This window comes from Otolemur garnettii, unplaced genomic scaffold, assembly GCF_000181295.1.
Source record: "Otolemur garnettii isolate 467f Iridium unplaced genomic scaffold, OtoGar3 scaffold00132, whole genome shotgun sequence".
NCBI lineage: Eukaryota > Metazoa > Chordata > Mammalia > Primates > Galagidae > Otolemur > Otolemur garnettii.
The window spans coordinates 486,173-504,462 of record NW_003852527.1 but is presented as its reverse complement, the minus strand read 5'-3'; the positions used below and the strand labels follow the sequence as shown (position 1 = coordinate 504,462).

The 18,290-nt window shown below is 34.4% G+C and overlaps 1 protein-coding gene across 1 annotated transcript in view; it reads right to left on the bottom strand.

Moving 5' to 3' along the window:
- The window catches only part of ASCC3 (activating signal cointegrator 1 complex subunit 3), a 368,987-nt gene that overhangs the window by 260,947 nt on the left and 89,750 nt on the right, over positions 1-18,290 (bottom strand). Inside the window, exons 9-10 of the mRNA XM_012810382.2 lie at positions 5,183-5,383; positions 4,606-4,746 (exon numbers count right to left, since the gene is read on the bottom strand). Coding sequence (XP_012665836.1) covers positions 4,606-4,746; positions 5,183-5,383 — 342 coding nt within the window. The remainder of the gene's footprint in view (positions 1-4,605; positions 4,747-5,182; positions 5,384-18,290) is intronic.

Here is an 18,290-nt window from a genome sequence, read left to right as displayed (position 1 = left end):
ATTTTCAGCCCATTTTATGTTGACAAAATAAGTCTGAGATTTTGCATTAGCACAAAAAGGAGAATAAACAGGTCTACGTATCTTAAAACTAAAGCTATGTCAGAGCTGTACTGAAATTTCCCTTCTGCAACCTCTTTTTAAAATATAAATCCATCTGTTAATTACAGAGTTTTAATAAGTAGGATACTGACAGACTTTAAAGCATTAATATTCTCCATTCCACTGTTTCATAAAATGTATATTAAAAATAACCAGAGCCACATCATTAATCATTGTTTTAAATAACCTCTATTGAATACATATCTGATGTTCACTAATAAATCTTTAAACTTTAGTAGTATTAACTACATATCAGGGATCATGTTTAAAAAGTTTAACAATCACAGGGACAAATAATAGTCTACCAGAAAAAAGTGGCTGGCAGGGATGGCAGACTGATAGGGCAGAATGTTCAGTCATTTCCACTCTAAGCTACTCCTGAGGCTGGACAGGGGGAATGGGGAAGTCAATCAAGGTATAGACAAAAGGGAACATTTAAGTAACTGAGCAATAAGCACAGAGCCTGACTGCTGAACAGGGGCCTAAAGGGCCCAGGCATTAACCCTTTAGTTGTTGGATTCGGGGCAGCTAGGAGCTGTACTTGAAGGGCTCTTGGCAAACTCTATCTACCAACCAGCTCAAAAAGTATTTCAATATTCTAATAACTGGTATTGCCAGTGGAATATCAGCCCTTCGTGTACTGTAAGTTAAAAATAGTAACAAATGCTATCACCACTGATGTGACAGAACTATTTTACAATTCAGAGATAAGTTTAAAAGTTTTTAATTTTATCATTCTGAAAGCAAAAGCTATTGACAATACAAAAATAAATACTCAGTGAATTAAAGCATTCACTACCTCTTTAACATAGGAAACTTCACAGGCTTTTAAAAGCACTCAACTGAAAAAAGCTGAGACCAAAACCTCCCTTCGTTATTAATCACTACATTTTAATCCTAACGTGGTAGTAATTTTGGAATTTCCTTATAAAAACTTAAAGTAATATACCTTACTTTTCCATCTTTTGATCTCTTTAAGGTAATTTTGTTAATTTTAATAATTACAAAATAAATTATCTGATATATTTGCTATATATATTTGTAGTTAGTTGAATTGAAAACTGAACATCTTCAGATATGTGCTTTATATCCTTACACATGCAACTCTTCATTTTACTGATTTTCTTTCAAATAATACCAAGTTCCTTCAGTATACTGGCTATTGAAAAATAAAATAAAATACAAACCAGGAATAGAAAAGATGGGCAGAAGTCATATATTATGATGGAAACATCACAGATTTTTTAAAATCAAAAAACCTGGACTAATTCTACCTCCATGATTTTCTAGAAATGGTAACTTAGATAAGTACTGTTATTTCAATTGGCCCCAGTTTCCTCAACTATTGCTCAATGAAATCATAGTGTCTGTCTGTAAAGCAACTGGAGCCTACCAATAACACATGTCCTATAAATATTAGTTTCCTTCCCCTTACTTCTACCAAAAAATTAGATAGTGGTAGACTATGAAGTAATTATGCTGCAGAAAAAAAATTACGACATGCTGAATAAAAAAAACTGACACCTAAACTAATGTAAAAATTGCTTATTTTATAGATTATAACATTCTTGTAGCAGAAAAAGTAAAAAAAAAAAATAAAAGTGTGAATAATGAAACAAAAATCTTACATAATCCTACAACCAGCTATAATCACTGTAAGTATTTCTTCTTATTTGGTTCTTGTATATAACAGATAGTTGAATTAAACAACATATAGGTTGTTTCCTATATTTTTTTCCTCAATTTGCACTCCTCAGATCATTACAAATTCCAAGAAAATAGCATTTTAAGGAATATTTTATCAAGCATAATACCATATTGTTTAGTATTCTATTCATAGTTTAATTTCTCTCCAGTCTTTGTTATATTAATAATGAACATGGCTGTATAAAAATTTTAAGATCTGATTTTTTTCAAGAGCTTATATGAAGGACAAATTCAAAAACAACCAGTAAAATGACATAAATGTGAATTATAATGCACTCTTATCAATGCCAAAATAATTTAACTAAAACCAATGATTTTCCATCTTTATCATAATGTTTGGTGAACCTGGCATACCCACTGTGGTGGGTTGAATGGTGGCTCTGGAAAAGACATGTCCACTTAGAAACCATAAATGTGATCGTCTTAGTCAGCTCAGGCTGCTATAACAAAATATCATCAATTGTATAGTCAAACAAAAGACATTTATTTCCAACAGTTCTCTGGAGGCAAGAAAATGAAAGATCAAGGTGCCAAGATTTGATGTTTCTTGAATGCTGGATTTCTGGCTTGTAGACAGATGCCATCTCACTGTGTACTCATATGGATACATGGTTCACCCATTCAGGGGTGGACAGAGACCCCTGATGCCTAGTCATGAGCAATTTCCTATAAGCCAGGCCTCTCCCGAGGAGGACTCCCTGCCAATTTGCCCAGAGTTGGAGGGACTGAATTCATTTGTTAATACACTCTTCAACATTGAAGTCTGCCATGTCTTAGCCAAGTATAATTCTCAAGACATCATATAGCTCTACAGCAGCAGTTCTCAACCTGTGGGTTGCAACCCACAGAAACTGTATTAAAGGGTCGTGGCATTAGGAAGGTTGAGAACCACTGATCAAGAGGAAAAAACCCTTGTGAGACTTCCCATTTGGGTCTTTCCCTCTGCCGGGTGCTCTGGTGCTTTTTATTCCTTCTGTATTCCTCTCTATCCAAATAAATCCTATCTTGCCACTGATCTGTGTGGTCTGGGGGTTCGTTCTTCGAATCTCTGAGACGGAGGACCTACTGGAGGAAGAAATTCTGCTAACAATACAGTTGTTCCTTGGTGGTGCTCATGCAGGAAGAGAAAGACAAAGAAGGAGGGATAGAGGAAGAGGAGGGTAAGAGAGAAAAAGAGATCTCTTTTTCCCTTTATAAATGCACCAATCTCATCAAATAGATCCGACCCTTGTGACAGAATTGAAATCTAATTACTTCTCAATGGCCGTACCTCTATATACCTTTCATTGAGGGCTAGAGCTTTAGCATATGAATGGGAGGGCGATGACATAGAAATTCAGCCCGCAAGTATTACCTTATTTGGAAAAAGGGTCCAGGCAGATGTAATTAAGGTAAGGTTTTTGAGATGAGATCATCTTGATTTGGGTGGGTCCTAAATCCAATAAATAGTGTCCTTAAAAGAGAAAAGTAGGAGAAAGTACATGCTGAGGAAAACGCCACATAAAGGTGGAAGCAGGCCATGGAGTGAAGTGTCCACAAACCAAAGAATGCACAGGATTGCCAGCAGCTAAGAGAAGCTAGGAGATATACAATGGATACTTTTCTCCAAGCCTCCTGAGGAAACAACTCTGCCAACTCTTGATTTCAGACTTTTGAACTCCAAATCTGTGAGGGAATTAAGACTCTCTTGGTTTTAAGCCATCAATCTTGTGGCATTTTGCTATGGGAACCAATTTATCCTCCAATCACATTTAAAATCAACATTCATCCATTGTTTTAAAAGCTCTATTATCTATTTTTCATCAAACTCTGAACTGCTACATTAACATCTAGTCATTCATTATTTTTTTAAAATACTATGAACATCACTATCCTTATATCAGTTGCTTCCACTGATAGCAATTTAGTTATAGCCTTAATATTATTTTTTTACTTAGTCATAAGATCTTCAAAAGCAGAAACTATATCTTAAATAACCCTGCTGTCATTCATTCATTCATTTTACCACATAATGCTATATTTAATAAATTCCCATTTGATGAAATAAAGAATGGCTTAATAATGCATCATACGGTGTGGCCATAAAATTTGTGTGCAACTCGCACACGAACTTTATGGCCACTCTGTATGTTAAGCCACTTTTATGGAATGGTTTAGAATATTAGTGGGATCTTTATAAGGTCTACATATTTCTCTCTTAAAATTTAACTCTGGTCTTATCCATATCCTTATCCTCTAGTTTTTTGAAAGAATAGCTTAACTGGCAATAAATCTGGAACTTATCAATATTCAAGCTACAGTAACAATCACATAGGTTAGAAAGGATTTTTTTTCCTTGAGACATTTTATCAACCTTGGTAGAGTGCCGTGGCATTATAGCTCACAGCAACCTCAAACTCTTAGGCTCAAGCGAATCTCTTGCCTCACTCTCCCAAGAAGCTAGAAGCACAGGCAACCACCACAACATCCCGCTATTTTTAGAGAGGAGGTCTCATTCTGGCTCAGGTTGGCCTCCGACTTGTAAACTCAAGCAATCCACCCACTTCTGCCTCCCAAGTGCTGGGATTACAGGTGTGAGCCATCACGCCTGGACCATTAGAAAGGGTATTATAATACAAAGCACCAGCAAAACCTCTTTTGTAATACAGAGGAAAGATGTGGTTACAAACAGAGAAAGTTCATGACATTGTATTTGTATAAAGGTTTATAATAACCTAAGATAGAATTATTTAATAATTTCTACCATTACCTAAAAAACAAAAAATGGTCTTAAATAACAAATCTAGGTAAACAACATACCTGTGTTCGTAAAATTTCACTTTTTGACAACTGCATATCACCTGTCAATTCCTTCACAGCAATGCCCAGTGGCTCCAGACGTCTGCTGAAGTAATTCGTCATTTCAGCTGCCAAGGCTTTCATTGGAGCAACATATACAATCTGTACCAAAGGAACACTAGCTTGATAAATGAGCAAAAACTACAATGTCATTTGTTTCACAGCAGCCAATAGAAGTCACAGTGTATTGTGAAATATGATTCCAGTTACATCTAGTGAAAAATCTTAATAATGATAAATGAAAAGTACTTATCTTTGTTGGATATGTGTGCAGCTGTTTAAAGAACAATGGAATTTGTTTGTTTACACAGCCTCATCGCTTTGAAAATTGGTTCAGTTTCAAAGCTGAATGCATTTTCATAGCTTCTTACAAGGGTAACAGGATTTTCATAACACAGATAGGTACTGCTTTAATGGGAATGAAGTAAATCAAGCAGCACTCTTAAGAAGTTCCACATTTCGAATACTATAGACAACTGCAAAATTATTTTGCTTTTTACAACTTAAAAAGCTGTTATCTGGTCTATTATTTTCTTACCTTAAATTCATTCTTTTTGATAACTCCTTGTTGAAAATGTTGGCGAATTTCATGCAAGACTGTAAGCATGGCAATGTTGGTCTTTCCAGCTCCGGTAGGGGCACAAATCAGCATGTTCTCATTGGTGTTGTACGCAGTTTCAAATACTATTGACTGGATTCTGTTGAGTCTCTTCATCCCTTTAAAAGCTAGTTGTCCAATCTAAAAAAAAAAGGCATACACCAGTAACATTGCCATTTATCATCATTATCAAGTAATATGCAATATATGCAATTCAACATGCTATCCTTTTTTATATGGTTGGCCACAGTCTGTCTGTTTACACCAGCATCAGCACAAACACTTCAGTAATGCATCACACCTCAAAGTGAGGACCACAATGATGTCAGAGGTGGTAGGAATTTTTCACCTTCATTACAATTTTATGGGACCACTGTCATAAATATGATCTGTTATTGAACCAGATGTTGTTGAGTGGCTCACGAAGGTATAAACATTTTTTCCTATATGAATTATAGCTTGATAAGAGCTGTTTTTTAAAAATAAAAATAATATGAAATGCAATAGATGTCTATTATATTCCCTTAAGCTGTCTTTAGACAAAAGACATACTTATAAAAGATCAGAGTAGTATCTCTTAGACCTAGACACTCTTAGGCAGGTCAATTAAACATCTGAGAATATAAAAGATACTTTTTCATCAATTTCTACTTATTGCTCAGCCTTGGAAAAGTGGTATAATACATTTTTCAGGACACTGGGCTTGGGGTCAGAGGCCCAGGCTTTGCCACCATTTGCCACAAAACTTTAAACAAACTTAAAAACTCTGAATTCTATTTTCTTGCTGGCAAATAAAGTTATTAATGAACATTACAAAGATTAATAAAAATAGCTGAATTATGGAGTGTTTACTATGGGCTAAGCACAGGGTAAGTCCTTTACATGAATTAACCTTCTCACTTCTAATAGCCATACCAGACTACAGATAAGGAAACTGAGACTTGAAAAGCCTTTTTTAAATTCACACAGCTATAAATACTAAAGCTGGGATTTGAAGTCATATAGTATAACTTTGGAATCACAGTTTTTTATTACATAATGTTTATAAATCATATGATATAAACTATACACAGAGTTAACATTTAAATGGGTTGAAATAAATTAAATTCAGCTATTACCATTATTGTCATATATCGTTTCATTTTTATATGAGGCTTACTAATAGAGTGCTGTGAATGAATACTGAAATTTTCAGTCTTTCTAGACTCATGAAAAGAAATAATCTACTATTCCCAAATTACCAATCTGGTCATGTCATATTCTAACTTAAATGTTTCCAAAGACATCTCACTGTGAATTTCAATTGCTCACAGTATGCAGCATAAAAGATTCTTCAATGCACAGAGTTTACAGTATCCAAGACCCTAAAATTTTGAGCCTTTATTATCTCCTACCACCATGTACAGTATCCACTGAATATTCCTTTGTTATTTTGAATGATCTAAAACATATTTTCCAACCCCCATATTTTCATTATCATTTAAGTTCAAGATCAAAAGTAATCTCTGGTTCTCTCCAAATTCCTAAACAATTATTATATTTATTTAAATATTATTATATTTATTGAAGACCCAGCCATAACCTGGAAGTTATAGAGTTCAGATAAAATGAAAGCCTTTGAGGATTCTTTGGGCAAGAGATGGGACATTATCCCCCCTCATGCCTTATTCTCTATAGTTATCTTTAGTAAGCAAAGAAATAAGAAAACAAGTAACCATTTGTCTAACATGTCAAAGAGTGGAATTAATGTTCTTTTCCAAAACTGACTGAATACTTCTTTATACCTGACCATATTCCAAAAGATTTAAGGAGCTTCCATTTTTCTCAAGAGCTAGACATTATATATTATCATCATGACCCTTCAACATAAATATTGAAATGGTTTCTTTATATGTGTCTCTGGCCCACTGGATCGAAACCTGGGTTTCTATTTTATTACTCTTTATATTACCCCACTAGTTAATCAATTCACAGGAACATAACAGGCTGCTAAATAAAATTTTATTGAATGATTTCATGCTATCTACTCACAAAAGAATTATAATTAAATGAGAAGGGGATGTCTTAAAAAATACATACTGTATATGTAATAACCTCCATAGAAATGTTAAAACTGAATTTAACCAAAATATGTAACAATTCAACAAAAGACCTATGGTCAACTTTCAATAAGATATTTATTTCTTTGTTCTTGAAAACTACAGTCGCAGGAATAAAGCATCAAAAGACCATCCTAACAAACAAAACCTGTTAAACATATTAAAGTTTATAACAATTTAATCAATTCAGCAATCATTTACTGATTACCTACTGTATAAATGTTATCATACTAAAAATTTATGTTGATGTCAATGTTTGTTTTCATTTAAAAAAGTATCTATAATGATTCTTAATAAAGATTGGTTTGTAGTTTAAAGGAAGAAAAAGGCATGTTAAATTATATTATTTTAGTTTCTGTAATACAGAAATGAACTATGTGCTAAAGTATCTATCTGAAGGGAGAGTCACTAAGAAAGCCACTTCAGGTAGAAAGAAGAGAACGTCAGAAAAGCACCAGGGACTAGTGAAGAGGGGTGGCAGAGACAACGAGGACTGAAGATCCCTGAAGGGGTGGCGGAGATGATGAGGACGGAAGAGGAAGCAAGATCAGACTCTAGACAGCCGCATATGTTACCCTCAGAGACAGGACCTTTCTTCACTCACCCAACAAATTATCCATACAATTGAATTCTAACCATCCATAAAACAGAGTAAGAGTTTCTGGTTTTCTAAATGAAAAGATCTTGAAATTCTAAAAATACAATTTGCAAACAGTATTACAATATACTATTTTATTCTCCAAGTTGGGGGAAATGGGAAAGAGATAATAAAAATATACATTTGTTTGCAGAAACTCTGAACAATACATAAAATTAAATGCACTGATTATCGTTGGTGGGGAGGGATCTGGGCAGACAGAAGACATAGATAAATAAGAGACTTTTAACCATGTAAACAGCTTCTATAGACTTTTAACCACGTAAAAAGAAAAAGGAAGAAAGACACAAAGAAATACTACTGACATCTTTAAAAAAGAAACACTAAAAATGTGTCTAAGTGGAGAGAATTAAATAGCTCTCAAGTATTATGTAAATATTTTGTATTAAAAATTCTTATTATTCCTAAAGTTCTAACCTCCAGAAACAAAAAGATAAACTGAATTACTCTTCTGATGTCCCTTCAAACTATTTTAAATCAAATGTCCCCCATTCATTGTTCATCCCAATATTCTCTTAACAGTCCAACTTTCTCTATGGCTTCTCAAAAGTTTAATCACAGAAAACAGCAGGTGTGCCTTCTACCTTCAATGCTATATGGTTTCATCAGAGGACCAGATTTGTTATTAAATGCAAGCCTATTAGCCAGCCAGACATGGTGAGCATACCTGTAGTACTAGCTAGTCAGAAGGCTGAGGGAGGAGGATCACTTGACCCAGGAGTTTGAGGCTGCATAGCAACACTGCACTCCAGCCTGGGTAACAGAACAAGATCTTGTCTAGGAGAAAAAGATATACAAGCCTAAGCTACATCTTGCCACTCAATCAGCATGTGCCTATCAAGTGTTAGGCTGTGAAGACTTGTTTTCTGTCCTCAAGAGCTCCATTGCAGCAGGTGAATCTACATGACTAGAAACTTGTTACATGGTTCCCAACTGTAACTTTGCTCCTACGCACCTCCACAACTAACATTTAAAGGAACCAGAGAACATCTAACATGACATTTCACTAATGTACAAATCCCAGCTATATAAACTAGGGCAAGATCAGCAGACTAACGTAACATAAAAACTAAAATGTTGTTTTAATGCTCCTGAATTACAGATAAATACATAATATAGCCCTTATTATTTAACTTGGCAAATAAATTGGTTATTAATTCAGCTAGTTATCATTTTTATTGAGCATTTACTACTACTTAGGCTTTGCATTAAATGTTTTAAGTGGATTATATTCTTTAATATCCAAAGAAAACTTCTATGAGGTAGGGCTTCTTTCTAAGATGGGGAAAGTGGAGCATGGAGAGATTAAAAGAACATGACCAAGGATAAATGGCCAGTAAGTTGCAAAGCAAAAATTATTCTAGAAAGATGCTCATCAAATATTCTACTAGTTATAATTATACCAAAATTTTTCACTTTTTATTTTAACATATAGGTATTATATTTTAGATACAGGGCATGGCCACTGTTATTTTCTCTTTACAGAAAAGAAACGTTTTTTGAAGTTTCGTAATAGTAATTCATTTTGAACTAGATGATCTAGGGAGAAGAAATTAAGTCTTAATAACAAAACGTCTCAAGAGAATAATCTACAATTATATCTCTGAAGGAAGTAAGATTGTTAGATCTTATGAAAGTCAAGTAAGTTATTTGCTATCCAAAATGAAACTGAGCCAAATTCTATTATATATGAAGAAAGCAGTAAGAAGTTCCAGCTAAAATAGTTAGAAATTGCAATGCATAATTCATAATCCTTTTAATATTACTTAACTGAATGCATTTATTCCATTTAAAATACTACCCAAAAATGCTCAGTATGCCTTAAGCGTCAATTTCTAAAATTTCTCTCATACCTGAAAAGTCCATTTAAGAAGCACATCCCCCAATAAATGACAGGACTTTAAATATAGTCCACTTTTTGATGATAAAACTATAAATATAAAGCCATTACTGCCCTTGAACAAAAAACACAGGAGAAACAGTAATATCACGTTTAACAAGAACTTAAGGTATAATAGGAGTCAGAGAGGAACAATAACCTCTTCTTGGGAGGGTAAGATGCTCTCCTTAGCTCCAGGAGAGGCATGGTTTGAACTAATGCCAAATGCTAAGGAAAATGGAAGATAAACCAAGTTCTCAAAGGTGGGTTTTAAAAGACAAAACTGTGGCTGCAAATTCTAACAAGCTCCACTCATAAACCATTCAGACTGCACATTGGTTGTTTTCACCAGCATACTTTCAACAATAATTCAACAGGCCAGATGTCACTCTGAAACATCTTCACTTTAGGATGCTGGGCCAACACATTCACAGAAAACAAGAAGAGAATAAAACACAGTTTAACCTCAGTTATAGGTTTCATCAGGCTAGGTTTGGTTTGCTTGTCTTTAGACAAAACTTCTCCATAAGCAAGGTCTGGTTTCACCAAATCAGAATTATAATTAAGTATGTAAACATTAGAGGATCAAAGGTAAAACTGGAGGCTAAAAGCTGGTATTTTCTATGAAGTTAATTTATTACATCCACAAAAAAGATAAACTCATATTGGCTCAATGTATATTATAAATATTCTACCAATATGTCTTTTTTTTTTTTTTTTTTGCAGTTTTTGGCCAGGGCTGGGTTTGAACCCGTGACCTCTGTCATATGGGGCAGGTGCCCTACGACTTTGAGCCACAGGCGCTGCCCCCAATATGTCACTTGAAATGTTGTACTCCAAAAGCTATTAATTACAGTCTTGTTGGCCCCAATTGTAAAATCTGCCTTCTGATAAACAGCTGCCCTTCTAATTTCTAATCACAGCAATAAAATACAAGCAAAAAAGTCTCCATCAAATTCTGTTTAGTCCCACAATGAAAATGTCATTTTCAGTTTCCTGGCTGATATTTATGGTAATAATTGGCTTTATCTCTGATTTTAACCTTTAAATTACTTCCACCAGACTGTTCAAAACCTTTGAAAAGGGTAAAGTATTAAGGCACTTACATGGTCAGAGCCACAAAAATGGTACAGATGTTGCATTATGGGTAATTTTATTAATGTAAATTTTTTATAGTATATATGACTCTAAATTTCCCAAAACTAATTAAATAAAGCAAAAATGTCATTTTAAACAACATCTCCTTACATAAGAAAATTTCATTATTAACAGAATCCTCAACAGAATTTTTTGGAAGACTCTACCTCCATTAGCATTTAATCTAATAATATTTGAATAACTTATTATGATTTAATGTCAAGATTTAATATAAATAGCAACATATCAAAAACCCAGCTAATATAATGAAAGTATTAATGGTTTATTTATAATGATCAGTTCCATATACAAAAGCATGTTTGAAGGATGGACTAGGTACTGGCATCAGTGTCTAGTTGCCCAAGGGGAGTACTTTGATGGTGATCATAATGATATTCAGCAATGAGGTACGTAGCATTTTTTTCTGAGATGAGTTTGTGAACTTAATTGCCAGACCTTGTATGATTATCAAAATCTATAGCATTATACCACCAAAAGTGTATATTTTAACAATATTCAAATTATACTTTAATGCTCATGGGTTTTCAAAAGAGACATAGCAATGAAAACAAAAACAATCAAAGCAAAACAACCAAATGAGAGAGAGAAAGATAAGAAGAGTAGGTAGGGAGGCCACTTATATAAATGATTATCTTATCTTTAAATTTAAGGAATAAATTGATAAATCCAGTTGACTATTTGTTTCCCCCACACGACAGCTTAAGTTCAAAACATGTGGGTTCTAAATATACTGAACCCACAACTCAAAAGAACATGAGAAGGAGAAGGTCAGACAAGAGGAGTTCTGTTGAGGAAGTGCTGAGGAGGCCAGTGCTTTTAAGAATGAGTTTCTCATATTCAGCATGGGGGCTGTCAATGCTTTTAAAAATGACAGATTTCCATGACTGGCCCCCTGAGATACCCATTCATTTACCAAGGGGTAGGAAATGGTAATATGTACATTCCCGACAGCCCCCAAGTGTCTATCAAGGAAAATGCAAGATTGAGAACTATTTTCCTTCTCCCTACCCACCCCCAACACAGTGACTGAGAAGTACAGGCTGTGAAGCGGCACAGCCCCCACAGCCTGGGGAGACATTCAAGGAATGACCCACAGCTGCTTCTCCTCCTTGAACAACAACATTTTTGAAGATTCTTTTTTTTCCTTACTTTCTCTGCCAGAATTCACATAGCCCCTGCATACTTTCCTTTTTATCTTGCTAGCAAGCACCATAGTTTTTCCTCCCTAAAGTTAATCTTTATCCTGTGTGCCAAAATTTAGGTCATTTAGTAACCTTGGTTAAGGTGCTATGTGAATAAAGCTGTTTCCGCAGTTCAGGGCTACTCCAGTCCTTCCGATCCCATCTTTGTCTCATGTGTGTTTTGTTTCCTCCTTTCCCACCACTCTCCTTCTAGCCCATTCGTCTTTGCGCTGGTTCACAGCAAATGATTAAGTTTTCTAATTCTTTTATTTTTAATAATTTAGCTAAATTCACTCTGGAAAGAACAAAGTACATTTTTTACTCAGAAAAACTTCTGCTTCAAACGTGTATCTAACTGGAAGGCAGAAACTGAGTAAGGGGGTGGGTCCCTAAAAGAAAAACATTTTGCTTAAATTTCTTGTGCAATAAGTAAAGATCTGAAGGGTCAAGGGAAACATTCAAGGGATAAAATTATGAAAGTTATGTAAACAAACTAAATATTTTATCAATTGCTTAAGATTCTGTTGAGATTCTTTTATATACTGATTGCCTAATATATTCAAAATTATCCAAAATGATATAATAGTTATTATTTTCACATAACTCTGGAATTTATCAAGAATGCGAGAATTTGTTGAGAATATACAAGGTAACATATGTTCACTTTTAATATTTTAGATTAAAATATTTAATACTAAAACATTTAATATTTTAATATTTGCACATCTGAAACTTAAACTTGTCTTCTCTAAACCTCCTGCAGGGGGTCCAACCTGCGGTCCAGGGTCCACAGGCAGATTATTTAAGGATTGTTTTGCTTATCTGTGGTGTTGGATATTGGGGACAAGTATGCACAGACCTTTATTTTTCATTGCTTATCAGCTTTTATTAGTGCCGTGTATTTGATATGTGGCCCAAACCAACTCTTATTCTTTCAATGTGTGGCAGAAAAGAAATAAAGGTTGGATACCCTTGCAAGGATTATATGAGGAGATTAAGCTAAATAATGCAATATAAGGTGCCTAATGACACGCATAGTATTATAGAAATACGAGTTCCTTTGCTTTGTTTCTGTTAATTTAAAGCTGACTTCAAATTTCAATATTTACTTTTGAGGAATTTAAAAGTTACTTATACAATAATAATAATTCCAGCTATCAATGATTCCTTATATAAAAATTCAAACTGAGCTCAAATTAAACAATAAAACTCAGCTATCAATATGATAAATTAACCAAAAAAACAATTCATATAAGCATTGCTTGGGCTGAGAATGTGCTGATAAGCTAAAATGTATCACAGATACTGCTATACATTTTCTGTGTGTAAACTCATGTAATAGTCAAACACTCTGAAGAGAAAACTGAAACTCAGAAGAGTTATGTAATTTGATCCATCCCACAAAATGTGCAATGGTGAAGCTGAGAATTCAACATCAGTTCTTCTAACAGGATAGAAGTTCCTTAAAGACCAGGATCACAGTTCTAAACCTCTGTGTATCCACCATAATCCCCAGCACAGTGTTTTGCATCAATCATGAGTTCTAGACATGATCACTGATGACCAATAATCACATTTACCATATTTTCAGCATCAAAAAAGACAAAGGACATTTATAAATTGCAATATAATCATATCAAATATTTCTGTTTATTGTGGTAGGCCTGCATACTCATAACACACAGATAAATTTGAAAATACGGAATCCATCCCTAAAGCAATTTGAAATTCCCATACTGCAATTTAAATTCATTCAATTTTCAGACTTCTGACTTTATTCAAGTTCTAAAATTATTATTCTGGGACAGCTCAATATGTCTTTAAGCTTTTAATCTTTTCTATTCTAATTTCCTGCTATAAAATCAATAAAGTGTAGGATGTAAAGAAAGTTAATTTGTTTGATAACTTTACTCCTAGCTAGATAGAGGCAGATGTTAGCAATAACTCTCTCTATAGTTTAGTGGGTATTTTTCAAGCAGCTGGTGCCCTTTTCCTAGTTAGCTGTTTACAAATGTTCCCAGAAGACTCTACAGTACTACACTCCTGAAAAAGTCAAAGGAGAAAATATAGTATTTTGCCTCAAATGAAACTAGGTCACATCACATACCTGAATGAATGATAGCGCATTTTCTTAAAGTAAACATTACTTTTTAATTTAAATAACTTCTTGGAGTCAAAGATAAATAAAAAAATTATAACTTTATAAGAAAGCTTATTCAATGGATCAAATTATTACATATTGAATGTCTAATGATCCCCCAAACAAAAGAGAATATATTATCAAAAGCCTGTCTTTTACATTTCAGATAATGAATGCATAAAATCCTCAATTACTTTTGAGAATAAACTGAGAATTTTAAAAGTTTTTCCTTGGTTATACTCTAAATAATTTAAAATATAAAATAATGATCATGACCTTCCTGATACTGACAAATTTTTTACAAGAAAAATTAATTTCTATGTAAAAATGACACAGAGACAATATTTTATGCCGGGTCCACACAAAATATTCAAAATGAAATCAGGAACTGCTCCCTTCTCTTTATACCCCCAAGAAGCTCTATTAAGAAAACAATAGTTAAATTCATTGTCACTGCTTCAGATAAAGCCCACATTGCTGATCACAGACTAAGCAATCAAAAAACTCAAGTGCAGTCAAGGAACAACTAAATTCTCATGTTTTCCAAGTCTTCATTAATAGCCACAGCCTGCATTGATCCCCTGAACTATGACAATTAATTTCAAAAGCTTGCCACTGTGCACTTACGTTGGCAGCACTCTACAAACAACTCAGGAAGGTCTCGTAACCTTTGTATGTCAGTGTCTCACAGCTGTGAGATTGACCCACCACTGAAAGGCAGCAAGGAACTTCCATTTTAAAACTGTAAGGGACCTCAGTCTCAAACCAATGCTAGGATAGATGCAACCAACAATGTCGAAGAGCCTGGAAGGGAATCCTCACCAGAGCTTTCAGATGAGTGCTCTCCCTGCCAATACCAGACTTCACCCTTGTGAGACCCTGAACAGAAAGACTAGCCAAGGTCACCCATATCCAACCTTCAGAACTATGAAATAATTAAATAGATTTTTTTTTTAGAGAAAGAGTCTCACCTTTTCACCCTTGATAGAGTGCCATGATGTCACAGCTCACAGCAACCTCCAGCTCTTGGGCTTAGGCCATTCTCTTGCCTCAGCCTCCCGAGTAGCTGGGACTATGGGCACTGGCCACAACGCCCAGCCATTTTTTTGTTGCAGTTTGGCCAGGGCCAGGTTTGAACTCACCACCCTCAGTATATGGGGCTGTCACCCTACACACTGAGCCATAGGTGCTGCCCTTAAGTAGATATTTTAAGTCACCAAATTTGTAGTAGTTTCTTATATAACAATAGGAAATTAATACAAAGTCACATCATAATCAAATTGCTTAAAACTAGTGATAAAATAAAGTCTTTATAAAAAAATCAACCAGAAAAAAAAGACATCACTATAGAGGAAAAACAAGAGTATTATTCTTATCAGATATAATAGTAAGCAAGAAGACAATGCAGCAACATCTTTAAGTAGTAGAGGAAAAAAACTGCTGACCTAGAATTCCATATCAAATAAAAGTATCTTTTAAACAAAACAAAACAAAAAAGACTTTCAGTTGTATGAAGCTGAGAGAATCCATTACCATTCTGCACAAGAAATGAATGTTAAATAGAAATCTTGATCTACTCAAAGGAATAAAGGATACCACATACATAGGTGCACAAGCATAACAGCCATCATTTGCTACTACTGGATATCTTAAACAGCAATTTTTAAAGACTGCTTCATGCAAAAAGAATAACAATATACTTAGGTTTGTAATAGACTTTGAAATAAAATATATGACCATACTAACACAAAAGCCAGAAAATGAGAAGTGGAAGAGTGTCCCAAGACCCCAATATGCTAATTGGTGTGATAGATTTGAAGGTAAGTGGCTCATTAAAACGTACAGATATGTATATTATAAACTCTAAAACAACCACTAGAAAAAAACTATAATGAATAACCAAGTCAATCAAAGAAAAAAAACTGATTTATATTTCAACAGACTATGTACAGTAAATAACTTTTCTGCAGAGAAAGGGAAAAAGTATACACTCTAACATAATAAAGACTACAACTATGTTTACCAATGATAAAAACTATAAAATAAGATACTGTAGCACATACTATTGGCTAGATAAACACACACAACCAGTGTTCCATTTTGGTTTTTGTAACCAAATTCAATTTATTTTTCCCAGAATTTTGGGCTTTTTCATAAAATCTTTTGCCAATCATAATAATCTCATTTCCTCTGAAATTCTGGTAAAGATTTTCTCACTCTCAAAACAGACAGAAAAAAAGGTACCCTAATTTCTTCCTGTATTTTCTTTGTTTGCATAGTGACCCTGGAATAGCAGCTCTGATGAGGAACAGCCAAAACTCTAAGGATAGCAGAGCAGAAGGATATAAACAATGAATGCAGCAACCCGGTCTACTTACCTTCCTTATGTTTTTTGTTATTTGAAATATTTTCTTTATTTTTTTTATGAGGTTTGCTGTTACTTGTAGCCAAAAGTATTCAAAGTGACACAAAACTTCAGTAAATAATTATCACAAGAATGTTCACACTTCTTAGCTTTCACCATGACTCGTGCTTGCAGCTTACTGAGTTTAATATGTTGAGAGTTTTTACCACACTTTCTTCTAGAATTTTTAACATTTCTTATCTTAAATTATGTCTTCTATTCAGCAAATGTCAATTTTTGTAGGTGGGGAAAGATGTAGGTCCAATTTCACTCTTCTCCATGCTGACCAGTTCTCCCAGCACCATTTATTAAATAGTCATTCTTTTTCCTAGTATATGTTTTTATTTGGTTTATCAAAGATCAAATGGCGATATGTGGCTTGGTTCACTTCCAGATTCTCTATTCTATTCCAAAGATCTCCATTCCAGAAATCTAGAAATCTCTATCTCTATTTCTGTGCCAGGACTATGCTGTTTTGATCATTGTAGGCTTGGTCTACAGCCATACCACCCTGAACGGGCCCGATCTTGTCTGATCATTGTAGGCTTGTATAACCTCAAGTCTGGTCATGAGATACCTCCAGATTTGTTTTTATTTAATAAAATTGCATTGGCTATGCAGGGTTTTTTTCTGGTTCCATATGAAATGAAGTACTATTTTTTTCAAGTTCTTCAAAGTATGATGTTGATACTTTGATGTGGATTGCATTAAATCTCTAGGTTGCTGTGGGTAGTTCAAGAAAAGAAAAAAGAATCCCATTTATAAGGGGGCAAGAGATATTCACAGAACCTTCTCTGAAGAAGACAAACAAATGCCCAACAAACACACACACACAAAATACTTATTGTTTCTAATCATCACAGAAATGCAAATCAAAACCACTTTGAGATATCAATTCCAGTTAGAAGAGCCCACGTTGCAAAGTCCTAAGGCTGCAGATGCTGGCGTGGATGTGGAGAAAGGGGAACACTTACTGCTGGAGGGATTGCAGACTAATACAGCCTCTATGGAGGGAAGTATGGGGAATCTGCAAAGAGCTAAAAATAGATCTTCCATTTGTTCCTAGAGTACTATTATTAGGAATCTGCCCAGAAGAAAACAAATCATTTTACCAAATCATAGCAAACAAATCATAGCACTAGAATGTTCAATGTAGCTCAATTCACAATCATCAAGATGTGGAATCAGTTGAACTCAGTAACAACAGGAATCTGCAGACTCATGCAAAAACACGGAAGCTAAATAACCTTATGCTGAAAGACAGATGGGTCAGAGACGAGATTAAGAAGGAAATTACCAAATTTTTGGAACAAAACGACAATGAAGACACAAGTTATCAGAACCTCTGGAATACCGCAAAGGTAGTCCTAAGAGGGAAACTTATAGCATTGCAAGCCTTCCTCAAGAGAATAGAAAGAGAGGAAGTTAACAACTTAATGGGACATCTCAAGCAGCTGGAAAAGGAAGAACATTCCAGTCCCAAATCCAGCAGAAAAAAAGAAATAACCAAAAATAGAGCAGAATTAAGT